Source organism: Hipposideros armiger, unplaced genomic scaffold (assembly GCF_001890085.2).
Source record: "Hipposideros armiger isolate ML-2016 unplaced genomic scaffold, ASM189008v1 scaffold_275, whole genome shotgun sequence".
NCBI classification, from domain to species: Eukaryota; Metazoa; Chordata; class Mammalia; order Chiroptera; family Hipposideridae; genus Hipposideros; species Hipposideros armiger.
In genome coordinates this window covers 421162-434985 of record NW_017731625.1, presented here as the reverse complement: position 1 = coordinate 434985, position 13824 = coordinate 421162, and the positions used below count along the sequence as shown (strand labels likewise).

The following is a 13824-nucleotide window of genomic DNA, read 5'->3' as shown; positions in this document are numbered from 1 at the left end:
GTCACTGGCCCTCATATGTGGGATCCGAACCGGGGCCCTCTGGTGTCCCAAGCCAGTTCTTAACCATCGCGCCACTCGGCCGGCCCTGGGGCATTTGACTTTTAATTTGGGGAAACTGAGGCTCAGGAGGTAAAGTCCTTGCCCACAGTCACTCAGCAGGCAGCCTTACCACCTCACACTGAAACCTCCTGTGGAGACCATGTGCCTGGTAGAAGAATGGCAGTGGAAAGGTCCTGGGGCACGAGGTTAGGAGCTAGAATGGGGCCACAGGGAGGCACTCAATCCTAAAAGCCATGGAATCTTCTGGAAACCCTGGTACAATGTGAGGAAATCGAGGTTGGAGGGTTTAACTGACTTTGCCAAGAACACACCCACCGGCTTGCCTCACCTCCCCCTCTGCCATCCTCACACCCACGCAAAGCCCCCATGGCTCAAGGTGGCCCAAAGATGCCCTACCAAGATAAGCACCCTCTCCTCGCTGACACAGACCCTGGAAAAAGCCACTTGGTTTTTATCTGCTAAAGCCAGGGTTGGGGGGAGTAGGGGATAAACCTCATCCCCCAGGTTTCATGCTGCCTCTTCCCCGGACACAGATGTTTTCTCCATGGAAGAAAGCTCGGCTTTTTGCTGATTAGTGCTAATGGACCCTGAAGTGGTTGGATCTGCTGGGACGTTAAGCAGAAGCCACTAATGAAACGGTTTCAAAAGGCCCCTAGCGGCTCTGCCCCCTGCCCATGCTTACATAAGCTGCCCATTTTGGCCACAGAGAAATTAATGTGAAGAGAGCCACCACTGCCCTGTCCCTGGACCAGCATCCTGGGAAGCTTGTGGATAGCAGCTGGTGGCCCTACAGGGGGCCTCTGCCTCTCCAGGCATTGGTCAGGGGAAAGGAAGAGTGTAAATGGCTGGGCACAGTGCCTGTCCTGCAGGCCCTCCCTGGACACCCCACTGTGGTGTTACCCTTACATTCTGTGTACAGAATTCCACTCTGTGACCTCCCTGGGCTTCAGTTTCCTCTGCGGGGGGGGGGGGTGATGTTTGCGGAGACACCCTTGCTGGGTTTGCAGCAGGTTTATAAACTGAGGAGCCACTCGGGGGCACAGATCTGGAGACGCATGGGTGGCAGAGAGGAGCCCTGTGACAGTCTGCTTTGCCATGTAACAAACCAGCCCCAAACTGAGGCTCAGAACCACAGCCTGTGTTGTCCTAAGTAGGGCACCCGCTGTGCCTGCCTGGTTCCTGTGCCTGCCATCAGCCTCCGGGCTCGGGCTGCTGATGGCAGCTGTGCCCACTCTCCCTGGGTGCCGGCCCTGTAGCCCAGCCCGCTGGCCCAGCGTCCCAGCACAAGCCCTCTTTGAGCCTCTGCTCATATCACGTTCACCAGCGCCCACTGGCCAAGCCCGGTTCACAGGAATCACTCTGCCCCATTAGGGAGGCATTCATCATCACGCCAAGGGGTGGACACAGGAAGGGGACATGTCTTATCTGGTGGGAGAGCTGGAGTCTCACCTAGGACCTTTTAGATCATAAGGGACAAAATCCAACGCAAGCTGCCGGAGTTGTAAGGGCAGTTTCAGGGTATGTGTGGCAGCAAGGTCTGGGGTGGCGTTCCCTTTCAGTTCATCAGGTCTGTTGAAGAGCCAGGGGATACCTCCTACCCATCCCCATGGTGCCTCAGGACTGGGTTTTGTTAGCCACCTCCTGTCACATCCTCCACCAGGCAGCTAGCTGGGGCATGGTACCCAGTGGTCAGGGCTGAGGCGGGACCCTGAGAAGGGGCAGGCACAGGGATTGAAGAAGGGGACCTGACTGGTGCCCCTTGTGGGGGCCCATTTGTAGCATTTGTCTTGTCTTCATTCCATTGCTATCCTGTGTCCCTTTCTCTTTTCAGTTGGCGACAAGCAGCCCATGATTCTCAAATGGCGGATCTTGTCGGCCACCAATGACCTGGACCGAGTGTCTGCCGTGGCGCTGCCCAAGCTGCCCATCTCGCTCACCAACACTGATCTGAAGGTGGCCAGCGACACGCAGTTCTACCCTGGCCTTGGTACGGCGGGCTCCGACTCAGGCTTGGGTCTGAGGGCCGTGGGAGCCTACTGGCCTCGAATCAGTTCCCAGCAAGCAGGTGGCCCCGCTTTCAGGACAGAGGCTCAAAGGGCTATGAGGCTAGCTGATGAAAAGCTGCATTTTTAACATGTAAAGATGTGTTAGAAATCGATAAAGCAGAGGTTGAGAACTGGGGCAAACTTTCCAGATAATCAGCCCCCCCTATCTTATTTTAGCAGCCGAGTTGTTGATCCTAGGTTCAGTCCCTGGACCTGTGACCATAAACGAGTTAGGCTTAAAGTTTTGTGACAGCTGACAGCCTCCCAACCCAGCTACATGTTCATTACAAGCTTTAGGTTCAAGTCTCTGACCTCACCGACCTCTGTTACTGCCACAAGGCCTTTTGTGTGCCCCTCTCCCCTCCCACCTTGCCCCCTGGAAATTGTAAGTTTTCTCACATCAGCCAAAACTTAGTGCCAGCTGCAAGGGAGTGGGGGATGTGCAGCCTGAACTGGCAGTGGGGTGCTGCACTGACTATCGTGGGCTGTTAGCAAAGGAGGGGAGCGGCTATTGGGACAACTGGCTTGACAGGGCCACTGGGTCCCGGGCAACTTGGGCCTCACCCCTCCCCAGGACAGGCACTTATCATCCAGAGCTGGGTGGTCATTCGCCTGACCCTGCATGTGCTCCTCCTCCAGGGCTGGCCCTGGCCTTCCATGATGGCAGCGTTCACATCGTACACCGGTTGTCACTGCAGACCATGGCTGTCTTCTACAGCTCTGTGGCCACACGTGCTGTGGACGAGCCGGCCATCAAGCGCCCTCGGACCACGGGCTCTGCCATCCACTTTAAGGCCATGCAGCTCTCCTGGACCTCTCTGGCCCTCGTGGGCATTGACAACCACGGGAAGGCAAGTACTGGCCTGGGTGTATCAAAGCCACCTGTGCGGTGGGGACTGGAGCAGTCCTTACCCCACGCCACCCCTGTTGCCTGGGAGGACATGGGCTCTGTCAAGTCACTGTCAGGCACCAGCTTGTCACTTCTAGTTTTGGCTCCTGCTCAAATTCTGGTCCCATTTCCATGGCACCTATGTGTGGTAGCCTTGCCCACCACCGTTCCACAGGCCTGTCCTTGTGTGAGGTGCTCAGCTTTCCTGGGGAATGATGGGATACCTATGGCCCCACTTGGGTTTGCGTCTTCCGTGGAGCCTAAATGACAGGTCTAATCACACCAGATGTGCCCTGCAGACGTAGGGTGGGCTCTCAGGCAGTTTCTGGGAAGCATGACTCCATCAACATCCAGTGTGTGCAGCTCCTGCGAGCCCATTAACGTTTCTGCATGGCAGTCTTTGATGCCTACCAGGGTGGTGTGGCCCAGGAGCCCCAGGTGTGGCCAGAACCTAAGTGTGCCCTCTGTGGCCTCGCTGGCCATCTTTTCCCACAGCTGAGCATGCTTCGCATCTCGCCCTCCATGGGCCACACGCTGGACATGGGCCTGGCCCTGCGGCACCTGCTTTTCCTGCTGGAGTACTGCATGGTGACTGGCTATGACTGGTGGGACATCCTGCTGCATGTGCAGCCTGCCATGGTGCAGAACTTGGTGGACAGGCTGCACGAGGAGTACACGCGCCAGAGTGCCACCTTGCAGCAGGTAGTGCCAGGCAATACTCCCCCCAACTTTTTTACTTTGAGTTTTCTGTAGAAAATCAGAACCCTGCGGGCAAGACATGAACTCCTGGAGCCCCACCCCCCTGCCATGGACAGGGGGCCATGTCCCCAAACTGCTCTGAGTGTGCCATATACATGCCTGCTCGGAGCCTGGCATTTCACCCACACAATGTGACAAGGGTAGCAAATAGGCTCAGACATCAAAGGGGAAGAAAGAGCAATGACCAGATGACATGTGTGTGCCTCTGAAACCATGAGTACCCGGTGCCCTGAGATCCAGTGGGAGGTCAGCGTGGGTGCTGCACAAGCATGGTTCTAGAAATGGGTGGTTTTTCTTTCTGCCAGCAGTGACCAGTAAGATGGTACAATGGGGAAAAGGACTCCTTCACAAGAGCAGCCTGATAGGACTGGAGTAAGACTGATTATTAGGGAGAATGTGGGGACGTGGCAGAAATAAAATTGCACGCTATGGGCCCTAACTGTGCAGCATTTTAATACATTAGTGCATTCAGTTGTCCCAGGAGACCAGGTCCCCCCCAGCACTGCTGACACTGGGCTGGGTTATCTCTGTGGGGGCCCATCCTGGGCACTTTGGGGGCTGAGCAGCAACCCTGATCCCCACTCCTTAATGCAAGGAGCACTCCCTGTTGTGACGACCACAGATGTCCCCAGATGTGGCCCACTGTCCCTTGGAGGCAGGGCCACTCACAGGTTGACACCCTACCCATCCTGTAGGCACGTCCTCTTACCATATTCTGCTGTCGGAGATGAGGCACAGAGAGGTTAAATAGGCTGCCTCAGTTTGCCCAGCCCAGCTACACGCTGTGACAAAAGCCTCTTCCCCGAGCCTCTCAGGAGGGTGTCCCAGCTCACGCTGCGCGTCCCCCCAGGTCCTCTCCACCCGGATCCTGGCCATGAAGGCCTCACTATGCAAGCTGTCACCCTGCACAGTGACTCGCGTGTGTGACTACCACACCAAGCTCTTCCTCATCGCTGTCAGCTCCATGCTCAAGTCCCTGCTGCGTCCTCATATCCTTAACACGCCCGACAAGAGTCCCGGCGACCGGCTGACTGAGATCTGTGCCAAGATCACAGATGCCGGTGGGTCCTGCCTCCACCCAAGAACTGTCCACTGGTGTCTCCTGTGTGCCAGGCATGGTCTCCTGCAGGTGGCGGATGTGCCAGCCCTGAGGGCTGGCCTGGAGCTGGGGACAAATGTCACCCAGAGGGGAACGAAAAAAGTCAGCCAGGCCTGGGAGCTATGTCCCTGAGCAAATGCCTGGGAGGGGGGAGCTGAAAGGGAACCAGCACAGGTGGGCCTCAGGGTCGGTGGGGTCATCCTGATGGCCAGCGGTGGACATTCTGTGGCTCTTGGTCCAGCCCCTCCCTCAGGGTCCCCAGCTCAGCAATCCTGCCTACTCGCTTGTTCATGGCTTTGGGTTGGCCCCAGCTCATGGTGGGTGGTAAGGGGCCAAGGGTACAAAGTGGGGCCAGCCGCTCCTGACCACGCTCCTCTTCCAGACATCGACAAGGTCATGATCAACCTCAAGACGGAGGAGTTTGTGCTGGATATGAACACACTGCAGGCGCTACAGCAGCTCCTGCAGTGGGTGGGCGACTTCGTGCTCTACCTGCTGGCTAGCCTGCCCAACCAGGTGCGCACCCCACCTCCCCCTCCCCAGAACCCCCTGCCCCAGAACCCACCGAGGTCCTAGGATGCTGCATACAGTTAAATTCACAGCCTGAGTGCTTCTTCCCCAGGGCTCCCCGCTGCGGCCTGGCCACAGCTTCCTGCGGGACGGCACCTCACTGGGCATGCTGCGGGAGCTGATGGTCGTCATCCGCATCTGGGGCCTGCTGAAGCCCAGTTGCCTGCCTGTGTACACGGCCACCTCCGACACCCAGGACAGCATGTCCCTGCTTTTCCGCCTGCTCACCAAGCTCTGGATCTGCTGTGAGACGCCCAGCCCTCTGCTCTATCCCCCCACCAACATACAAGCTCTGGCTGAGTTCCCCCACCAGAATAGAAGCACCCAAAGGTTGAACCAGCTCTATCTTCTTGGTCCCCACTGTTTCCCCAGCACCCAGCACAGATTCAAGTGCAGGATGGGTGCTCATTAAACACCAGCCATTATTAGGCACTGGTGGCTTCTCTTGTGTTACCAGGTCTTGTATTTCCAGTGGGCCAGGTTCTGTCACCCTTGGCAGCCCTGTTCCCAGGAAGGCACCCAGTGCTCACTGAATTTTTTCAGTGAATGATTGGGTTCCCATTTTACAGAGGATAAGACTGAGGCCAGAGAGGGGGAGGAGCTTCAAGGGCCACCCCGGAAGACAGGGCAGAGTTGGGCCCAAACATGGTCCCTGAGCTCCAAGCTGAGCATGACATCCTCATGGTCCCCCCATCCCTTCTCCTGCAGGCCGTGATGAGGGCCCCACGAGCGAACCAGATGAGGCACTCATTGATGAGTGCTGCCTGCTACCCAGCCAGCTGCTCATCCCAAGCCTGGACTGGCTGCCGGTCAGTGACGGCCTGGTCAGCCGCTTGCAGCCCAAGCAGCCTCTGCGGCTGCACTTTGGCAAGGCTCCTGCTCTGCCTGGCAGCGCCACCACCTTGCAGCTGGATGGCCTCATCAGGTGCATGTCCTCTGCCTTGGGCCCTTTGCATGTTTCTTCCAAGAGGTTCCCCCCAAAACTACTTGACTCTCCTTCATGCCTCTGCCTCGGGGCCTTTCCACATGCTGTACCTGCTGCTTCCTTCTGTCCCCTAGAGACGTCCATCACTCAGTTACTGAATCGCCCCCGCCTCCCAGTACCTGTCTCTTCCCTCCACTGTCACCTTGGTCTTGACTGATTTGTGCACTTTGGGTATGTATGTAATGTCTTCCCCGTGGTCTGTCACACTCAGTTTGCAGTGCCCATGTGGCTGACCTTGGTTTCTCATGCTCCAGCCCCTGCAGAGGTCAAGCTGATACCACGTGGTCCGAGCTCCTCACTATAAACCACACCCAGCCTGGCCCCAGGCCCCCAGTAGATAAAACACTCAGGCAGGACCTTCACAGGGCTGAGGGGACCTCTGGCAGTCAGGGGCCAGCCCTGTCTTTGGAAATGCGGGGTCTTGACAGCCCAAACCTGCTGAATTTAGCCCTTTACTGCTCACAGCACCATGGGGTGGGATTTTGTCCCCATCTCACGGGCAAGTGAACACCTCAGACGGGTGCAGTCACTGAGCCAAGGTCAGAACCAGGAGGCACCTTGGTGGCAATCCCAACCAGGACCATCAGGCTCCCACCCCCACTTGATGCTCGTTGGGTAAAGAGAGACACGTGACTCCCCACGTGGCCTGTTCCTTTGGGTGGGAATTTCAGAAAACAATGAGCAGAAGGAAAAGCAGTCCCACCTCCAGGCCCTCCCAGCTCTTCTTCCTTATGTCATGGAAGCCTGATGAATCACAGGCTTCCCTCTGTGTCTGCTTTCAGAACAGACTTCATGAATGATGAGGCCAGTCACGGGAAGCTTTTTTTTTTTTTTTAAAGATTTTTTATTGGGGAATTGGGGGGATGGGAACAGTGCTGGGGAATTGGGGAAAGGGGAACAGACAAGTTGCTGTCGTTTTTTTGTTCTTCAGTCTAGTTGTGGAGGATGTCGCTTCACTGGCCCAAGTTGGCACCATCATTGCGCTCTTCTCTGGCGAGGCAGATCAGTCGCCGGCTTCTGGACGGCCGCTCACTGCGGCTGCTGGCCGCTCACGCTGGCTGCTGGCCACACACGGTAGCCCATGGCAATCTACTGCCACAGGGACTGCAGCCCACGCCGTCGCCGGCGACTCATAGGGAGCCCAGCTCCAGGTTGAGCTGTTGTTCAGCATCTTAGCTGTGGAGGGCAGTGTTACTGGCCCTCATATGTGGGATCCGAACCGGGGCCCTCTGGCATCCCAAGCGAGTTCTTAACCATCGCGCCACTCGGCCGGCCCCAGTCACGGGAAGCTTTTGAACTCTGTTTTGAAAACTTTTTTTTTGTTTGTTTTTTTAAATGACAGGGATTTTTTTTTTCTTTTTAAAATTTTATTAGGGAACAGGTATGGTCATTGGTTACACATTGCTTTCATGCTACAATGGCATAGTTGACTCTTAGGGAGGATGCAGCTCACGGTGGCCCATGCAGGGATCAAACGGGCAATCTTGGTATTATCAGCACCACACTCTAACCAATTGAGCTAACCAGTCACCCCCTTGAAAACTTTTAAACGTATTACGTATTTCACATGAGTATAACCAGCTGTCCCAGCCCAGCCACTGGGTCCCCTTCCACAGGGTTTCCTGCTGCCAGGTTCTCTGGTGTCATCCAGAGGGCATGGCACCATCCAGGCCCCATGTGTCTGTGAGCAGCAGACGTGGACACACGCACACCTGAACACTCCTTGTGTTCTGCCATGGTGGGTGCATCGTGTACACTTTGGGAGATGGGTCAGTTCCAGCGTGTGCATGCATGTGTGTGCCCCTGTCTGCGTGTGTCTGCATGTGTGTACAGGCCCCTGACCCCCTCCATCTCCCCTTGCCTGCCAGGGCACCAGGCCAGCCCAAGATGGACCACCTGCGGAGGTTGCACCTGGGCGCCTACCCCACGGAGGAGTGCAAGGTCTGCACCAGGTGAGCCGTGCCTGTGGCCCTGCAGCACGTGCTGCCCCTGCCCTGCACCCAGGACCTCAGGATGAGAGCCTTCCACTCTGAGCCTCAGTTTCCTCACCCATGAGCATGCCTCCCTGTGGTCTCTGTAAGGGCCAGGCTGCCTCAGGAGGTCCTGGGATCCCGTCCTGGGGCATCAACAGTGACTGCAGGCCTCGTGGAGCTCCTGGTAACCCAAGTGCAGGAATAAAGGAGCAACCAGGGCACAGCCTGGACCCTGTGCGGGCACTTTGCTGCCACACAACCCCAGACGCTAGGGAGTTTCTGAGTCAGGACTTGAACTCCCAACCCCTGCACTGTCCACTCAGGGAGGTAAGGGGGCGATGCCTGAGCCATGACAGAAGGACGTGCAGAGTTAGCTTGGTGTGGGGGCAGTGCAGGAAACAGCATTCCTGGTGGGGGAACAGCGTGTACAATGGCTCACCAACTGCCCACAGGTGCGGCTGTGTCACCATGCTCAAGTCACCCAACAAGACAACGGCTGTCAAGCAGTGGGAGCAGCGCTGGATTAAGAACTGCCTGTGTGGGGGGCTGTGGCGGCGGATGGCCCTCAGCTGCCCCTGATTTGGGTCTTTGTGCCCTGTAATAGATTTCTGATGGGAAGGCTGATGCTTTTGCCTCACTGGTGACAGCATTCACACACTTGGGACCTTCATTGGGTGTGTTAAAAAATATCTTTGAAGTGTGACATTTGGGGCCTCATCACCCAAGGCCAGAGTCCCCATGACAGGCGGGGCAGGTGAGGACATGGCCTGAAGCCCCCTCTACTTGGTGCCCCTCAGCCCAGTGGCACTACTTTCTCTCCTTCGGAGCCTAATGGCATGTCCCTGGAGGAGAGGCCTGGGTGTACATCTACCTGTGCTGGGTGCTGACTGAGAAAGACCTGGGCCTGCCCAATACGTCTCATGACCCAAGTGCCGACCTCCCCGGGCCTCTAGATGACCAGGGGCACCTCCAAATGTCCCAGGTACCCGTTTAGAAGACCCAGAACAGTCTGGGCATTTGTCCTTTAAAATGTCCCACATGAACCTATCGGGTGTACAGTAGTTGCTGCTAGTGACAACAACCAGGCACCTGCCTCAGTTTGCTTACTTGTAGCTGCTCACTCAGGGGGCTCTGACCTGGGCTGCCCAATAAATGATCAGCTGGGTTGTGTCACAGCTGCGTGTTATATGGTGGGTGTCGCCCAGCAGCCCCTTCCTAGGCCCCACCCATTTCAACTTCCTTTCCCTATCATGCTGTCCTGGTCTTTGTGCCCATGTGTGTCACTCTCTTTCTGTGTCACCATTTATGGAGCATCTAGTTATGTCAGGCACAGATCCCACAGGGAGCAACAGGCTGGGGGTGAGTGTTCTGTATCCACGTGTTTCCACGTGTGTGTGTGTGTGTGTGTGTCTTGGTTTCCCCCAACCAGAGCTGCTCAGGCCTGGCTCCCCAGCGGTCCCACCTTGGCCACCAGCAGCGCCCTCAGTGCCCGGATTGCTTCCCCTCAGGTGTCAGGTGCAACACCTTGCCTTTTATGTGGTAGTTGGTTTTCATATTTTCCTTTGGAGGCTACAAGGAGAAGGCCAGGTGGGCATCTGTGGGAGGTAATGGCTGCTGCATGCACCCCTTAGCCTCTTGGGGTGGCAGTATTCAGGGAGCCGTTACCAAGAGGCTGGGCCAATTTTATAGCCTGCCTTCCCATGGCTGCAGGACTGGGACAGCGTCCAGTCCCACTGTGGTCTGGCTGGTGTTTTCCGCAGGAACTTGGAGCTCCTGGGCTGCGTATGCCGGGAGAGGACGAGGAAGCTGGCCTTCGGCCTACTCAGTGGACTCCTGGCCACCTGGCCTCAACTGCCCCCCTAGTAAAGTGGGGACCCCTCAGGCAGACTCCTGAATAGAGATGCATGTAAGTGAGGGTCACTGCCCTAGGGACATGGCTATTGTAAGCCAGTGGAGGGAATGTCTAAACCATTTGTTCTCAGAATCAGGAGTTTGGGGAGTGGAAATAAGGCCTTTCCCCCACTGAGATGTCCCCAGGTCCTTCCTACCCAACCACACCTGTGACTTGGCCGCTGTGCTGTCTGCTTGTTGAGGTGGATGGAGATGAAGGCTCGTCCTACAGTCATGTCACCCACACCTCATTGGGCCACTATCTATTGGGTTGTTGGAAAAGTCATGACACATTTTTGCAATGAAAAAAATAGGTCATGACTTTTCCGACCACCCAATACTTCGAGTCACCCCAGCCCAGGCCCAACGCAAGCAAAGATGCCTCAATGTGAGCCCAGGTCACCTGGACACAGTGAAGAGGGGACAAGCCACCTGTTTCCCAATTCTTGACCCGCAGAAATAGCATGAAGGATGAGTGGTGGCTCTATGTCACTAAGTTCAGGTAGTTTGTTGTGCGGCAGGCACCAGAACATTCTGTAAATCACTGAGCAAGCCCAGTGGGATAAACTGGGAACATTGGCTTTTGGGGACACATGAGGTGGTCCACCTGCCATGGGTTCCCTGGAATGTTCAAACGGAGTCCATGGATCAAAATGTTCAGTTCTCATCCCCCACCTGGGCACCGGCCTCCGGAAATAGAAGCAGGAAGGTGTGACCTATCCAAGTGGGATATGGCCAGGGGAGTGGAGACCACAGCCGCCTTGGGTTATTCCTGCCTCTCCCCCAGGGCTCTCAGGCTTGTCCTGCTCCCCTTCTGGCAAATGGGAGGGCAAAACTTACTTGCATAAGAGCTATGTACCTAGGGGGCAAAGCCAGGAGAGGCCCTGCAGGGTCAAAGGGATCTTAAAGGGCATTGTCCCCAAGGGCTCTGGTTTCTGCTGTGATTGCAGGAGTCCCCCTCCACTCAAGACAGGAGCAGTCAGGTCCTCAGGGCAAATGGCATTTAAACCTGTCTCTTGCCAGGCCTTTGCCCAAGTTGTGCCTCCTGCCTGGACACCCTTCCCCCTTTTCTGCTGGACAAACCCACACAATCCTCCCCTGCCCCTAGTATGTGCCCCTGCCCTCTGCCCACCCCACCGTGCAGGCTGTGGGAGTGGGGCTCCAGTCATCAGCCCAGCAATAGGGAATAGCCCAGTTTCATCTGTACCCCATCAGTGTTGCCAGATAAAAGGCAGGATGCCCAGTAAATGTGAATTTCAGATGAGCAATGAATATTTTTTTAGTTTAAATGTTCCACATGTCACATGGGATACACTTAACAGTATAAAATGTATTTGTCGGGCTGGTCCAGTGGCTCAGTTGGTTAAGAGTGCGAGCTCTGAGCAACAGGGTTGCCGGTTCAATTCCCACATGGGCCAGTAAGCTGTGCCAGAGCTGAGCTGCCACTAGGCAGCAGGCTGGCTCAGCTGGTGATAGCACGTGCTCCTAACAACAAGGTTGCCCATTCAACTCCTGCATGGGATGGGGGGCTGTGTGCCCCCCCACACACACAACTAAGATTGAACACAGCATCTTGAGCTGAGGGTGGCCTATGGGCAGCCAGATGGTGACTGGACTTGGAGGTGAGCTAGCTGTGCCCTCCACAACTAAGATTGAAGGACAACAACTTGGCTGTTCCCCTTCCCCAATTCCCCAACACTGTTCCCCTCATCAATTCCTCAATAAAATCTTTTTAAATAAATTTAATTTAATTTAATGTATTTGTTTTCTGAAAGTCCCACTTGACTGGACGGTCTGTGCTTTTATTTGCTAAATCTGGCCATCCTCCCCTTCCCCAAACTGAATCCATCCAAAGCCGCTCCCTGATGTGATGTTGTTCAGGAAATACCTATCGAATGACTGAGTCTTTGATACTAAATGACCAGCAATTATGCCTCCCATCTCCTTATTCAAGCATACACAATTTCTCAAATTATACACAAAATTCATGAGCACACTGAGAACCTCACACCCATCATTGGAAAGTCTAAATGAGTCACATCCTGTGCACAGAATATGTAAGCAGTTACTATGAGCAGGGCTGGGTCTCAGCTGTGTCCACAGGGCCCAGCACACAGGAGGAGCGCAACAAGCGTTTATGTGTGAATTAATGACTTGTGCACAAACAAATTCACCACGGTTTCCAATTCCAACTTTCTAATCCCCAGTGGGGTACATGACTTCACTTCTCAGACCTTCCATCTCTTGCACAAACAGGAGGTCATGAACACCCTTTGTGGACCAGGCTTAATACCTAGAGCCTAATAAGTGCTGGGCCTCAGTGACCCCTCATCCAGGTGGCAGAAAGAGCACAGCGCGATGGGATCTGGCTTCTGCCCTCTGTCACCTCCCTGTCGTTGCCCAGTAGGGCAATGCGTCTGAAGGCAGACTGGTGTGGCTGCTCTGGGACACCCGTCAACCTCTTTTTATAACCCTCTCAGCCCAGGGAATGCCTATGAACACAGGTGCCATGGCTCTGGGTTTGAATCCAGACTTTTCCGGGGAGTTTCTGTGTGACCACAGGTGAGTCACATGGCTTCCCGGAGACTGTTTCTCCATTTGGGACATCATCCTAATAGCACAACTTTAGAGGGTGTCTGTGTACCTAAACCTCAGGCCAGAGTAGGGTCTTGCACACAGTACGCCCTCACGCTCCGCTTGGGAAGCAAAGAGAGAGCTGAACACTAGCTGAGGGTACACCCCCACGGGAGCCCACCCTAGGTCTGGGTCTCCACTTGACATCTAGGAATGAGTATGGTCGCCACCCTGTGGCAAAGACCCAGAACAGCGCTTGGCAGCTTCAGCCAGGCGTGAAAGGCATCCGGTCTCCTGTCTTTTGCTCTCTAGGTTCCCCACCCCTCCATCCCCATCCCCTCACCCCACCCCCACCAGGTTTGCCGCCTCTCAGCCTTCCGGTCACCTCCTGACACCGCATTACCAATAAACAGCGATTTAGATGGTGGATTCTGCCTCCCCCTGGGTCTGGCTCGGTTCCATCATGCCCCACATGCAGTATGTGCTCAATAAAGGCTGATCAGATCCGTGATGGGGGCCGCAGGGGCCGCGGAACTCTCGCCCTCCCACAAGCAAACAAACACACAGGCACATAGACAACAGTTATTCCTGCGACAAGCGAAGGCTGAATCAACAGCTTCCGAACAACAAAGGGGAAAGAGACGAACAGAGAAGGCTGGGGCCTAGAAACCCTCTTCCATCCATAGGGCGGCTCTGTCCAGAGGCTCTGACCTACATGCAAGGTCATTCAGCGCCTTCCCAGACATATGGCTAGAGCCCATTTCCGCCCCAAACAAAGGGAGCAAGTGGGGTCCTGGCATCACCACACACACCTCCTCACCTGGAGCTGCTCCTGTTCAGTGGGCCAGTGTCCCTGATGCCTTAGACACCCGCTTGGCTCCTACCGACCTGCCAACAACCTGGAACACACAGCCAACACAGAGGCCGCTTCTACATCAGGCAACTTTCTCATTAATGGAAGAGAGAGCTATTCTGTCAAA

The 13824-nt window shown here is 55.6% G+C and overlaps 1 protein-coding gene across 12 annotated transcripts in view; it reads left to right on the top strand.

Annotated features, from left to right (window-relative positions):
- The window catches only part of MED16 (mediator complex subunit 16), a 15421-nt gene extending 5868 nt beyond the window's left edge, over window positions 1-9553 (top strand). For 6 of the 12 annotated variants that reach the window (XR_002125622.1, XR_002125621.1, XR_002125618.1 and 3 more), the window contains 9 exons: window positions 1892-2047; window positions 2745-2956; window positions 3490-3696; window positions 4604-4814; window positions 5235-5368; window positions 5475-5667; window positions 6131-6578; window positions 8024-8145; window positions 8276-8362. Coding sequence is in view for 5 of the 12 variants with exons in the window: in XM_019657398.1 (XP_019512943.1) it covers window positions 1892-2047; window positions 2745-2956; window positions 3490-3696; window positions 4604-4814; window positions 5235-5368; window positions 5475-5667; window positions 6131-6564 (1547 nt within the window). In the remaining 7 variants the exon portion in view is untranslated. Of the gene's footprint in view, window positions 1-1891; window positions 2048-2744; window positions 2957-3489; window positions 3697-4603; window positions 4815-5234; window positions 5369-5474; window positions 5668-6130; window positions 7263-8023; window positions 8146-8275; window positions 8363-8832 lie in introns of those variants that run through there. The other 6 variants (XR_002125619.1, XM_019657399.1, XM_019657401.1 and 3 more) reach the window with 6 other exon arrangements.
- Window positions 9554-13824: the final 4271 nt, after the last annotated feature.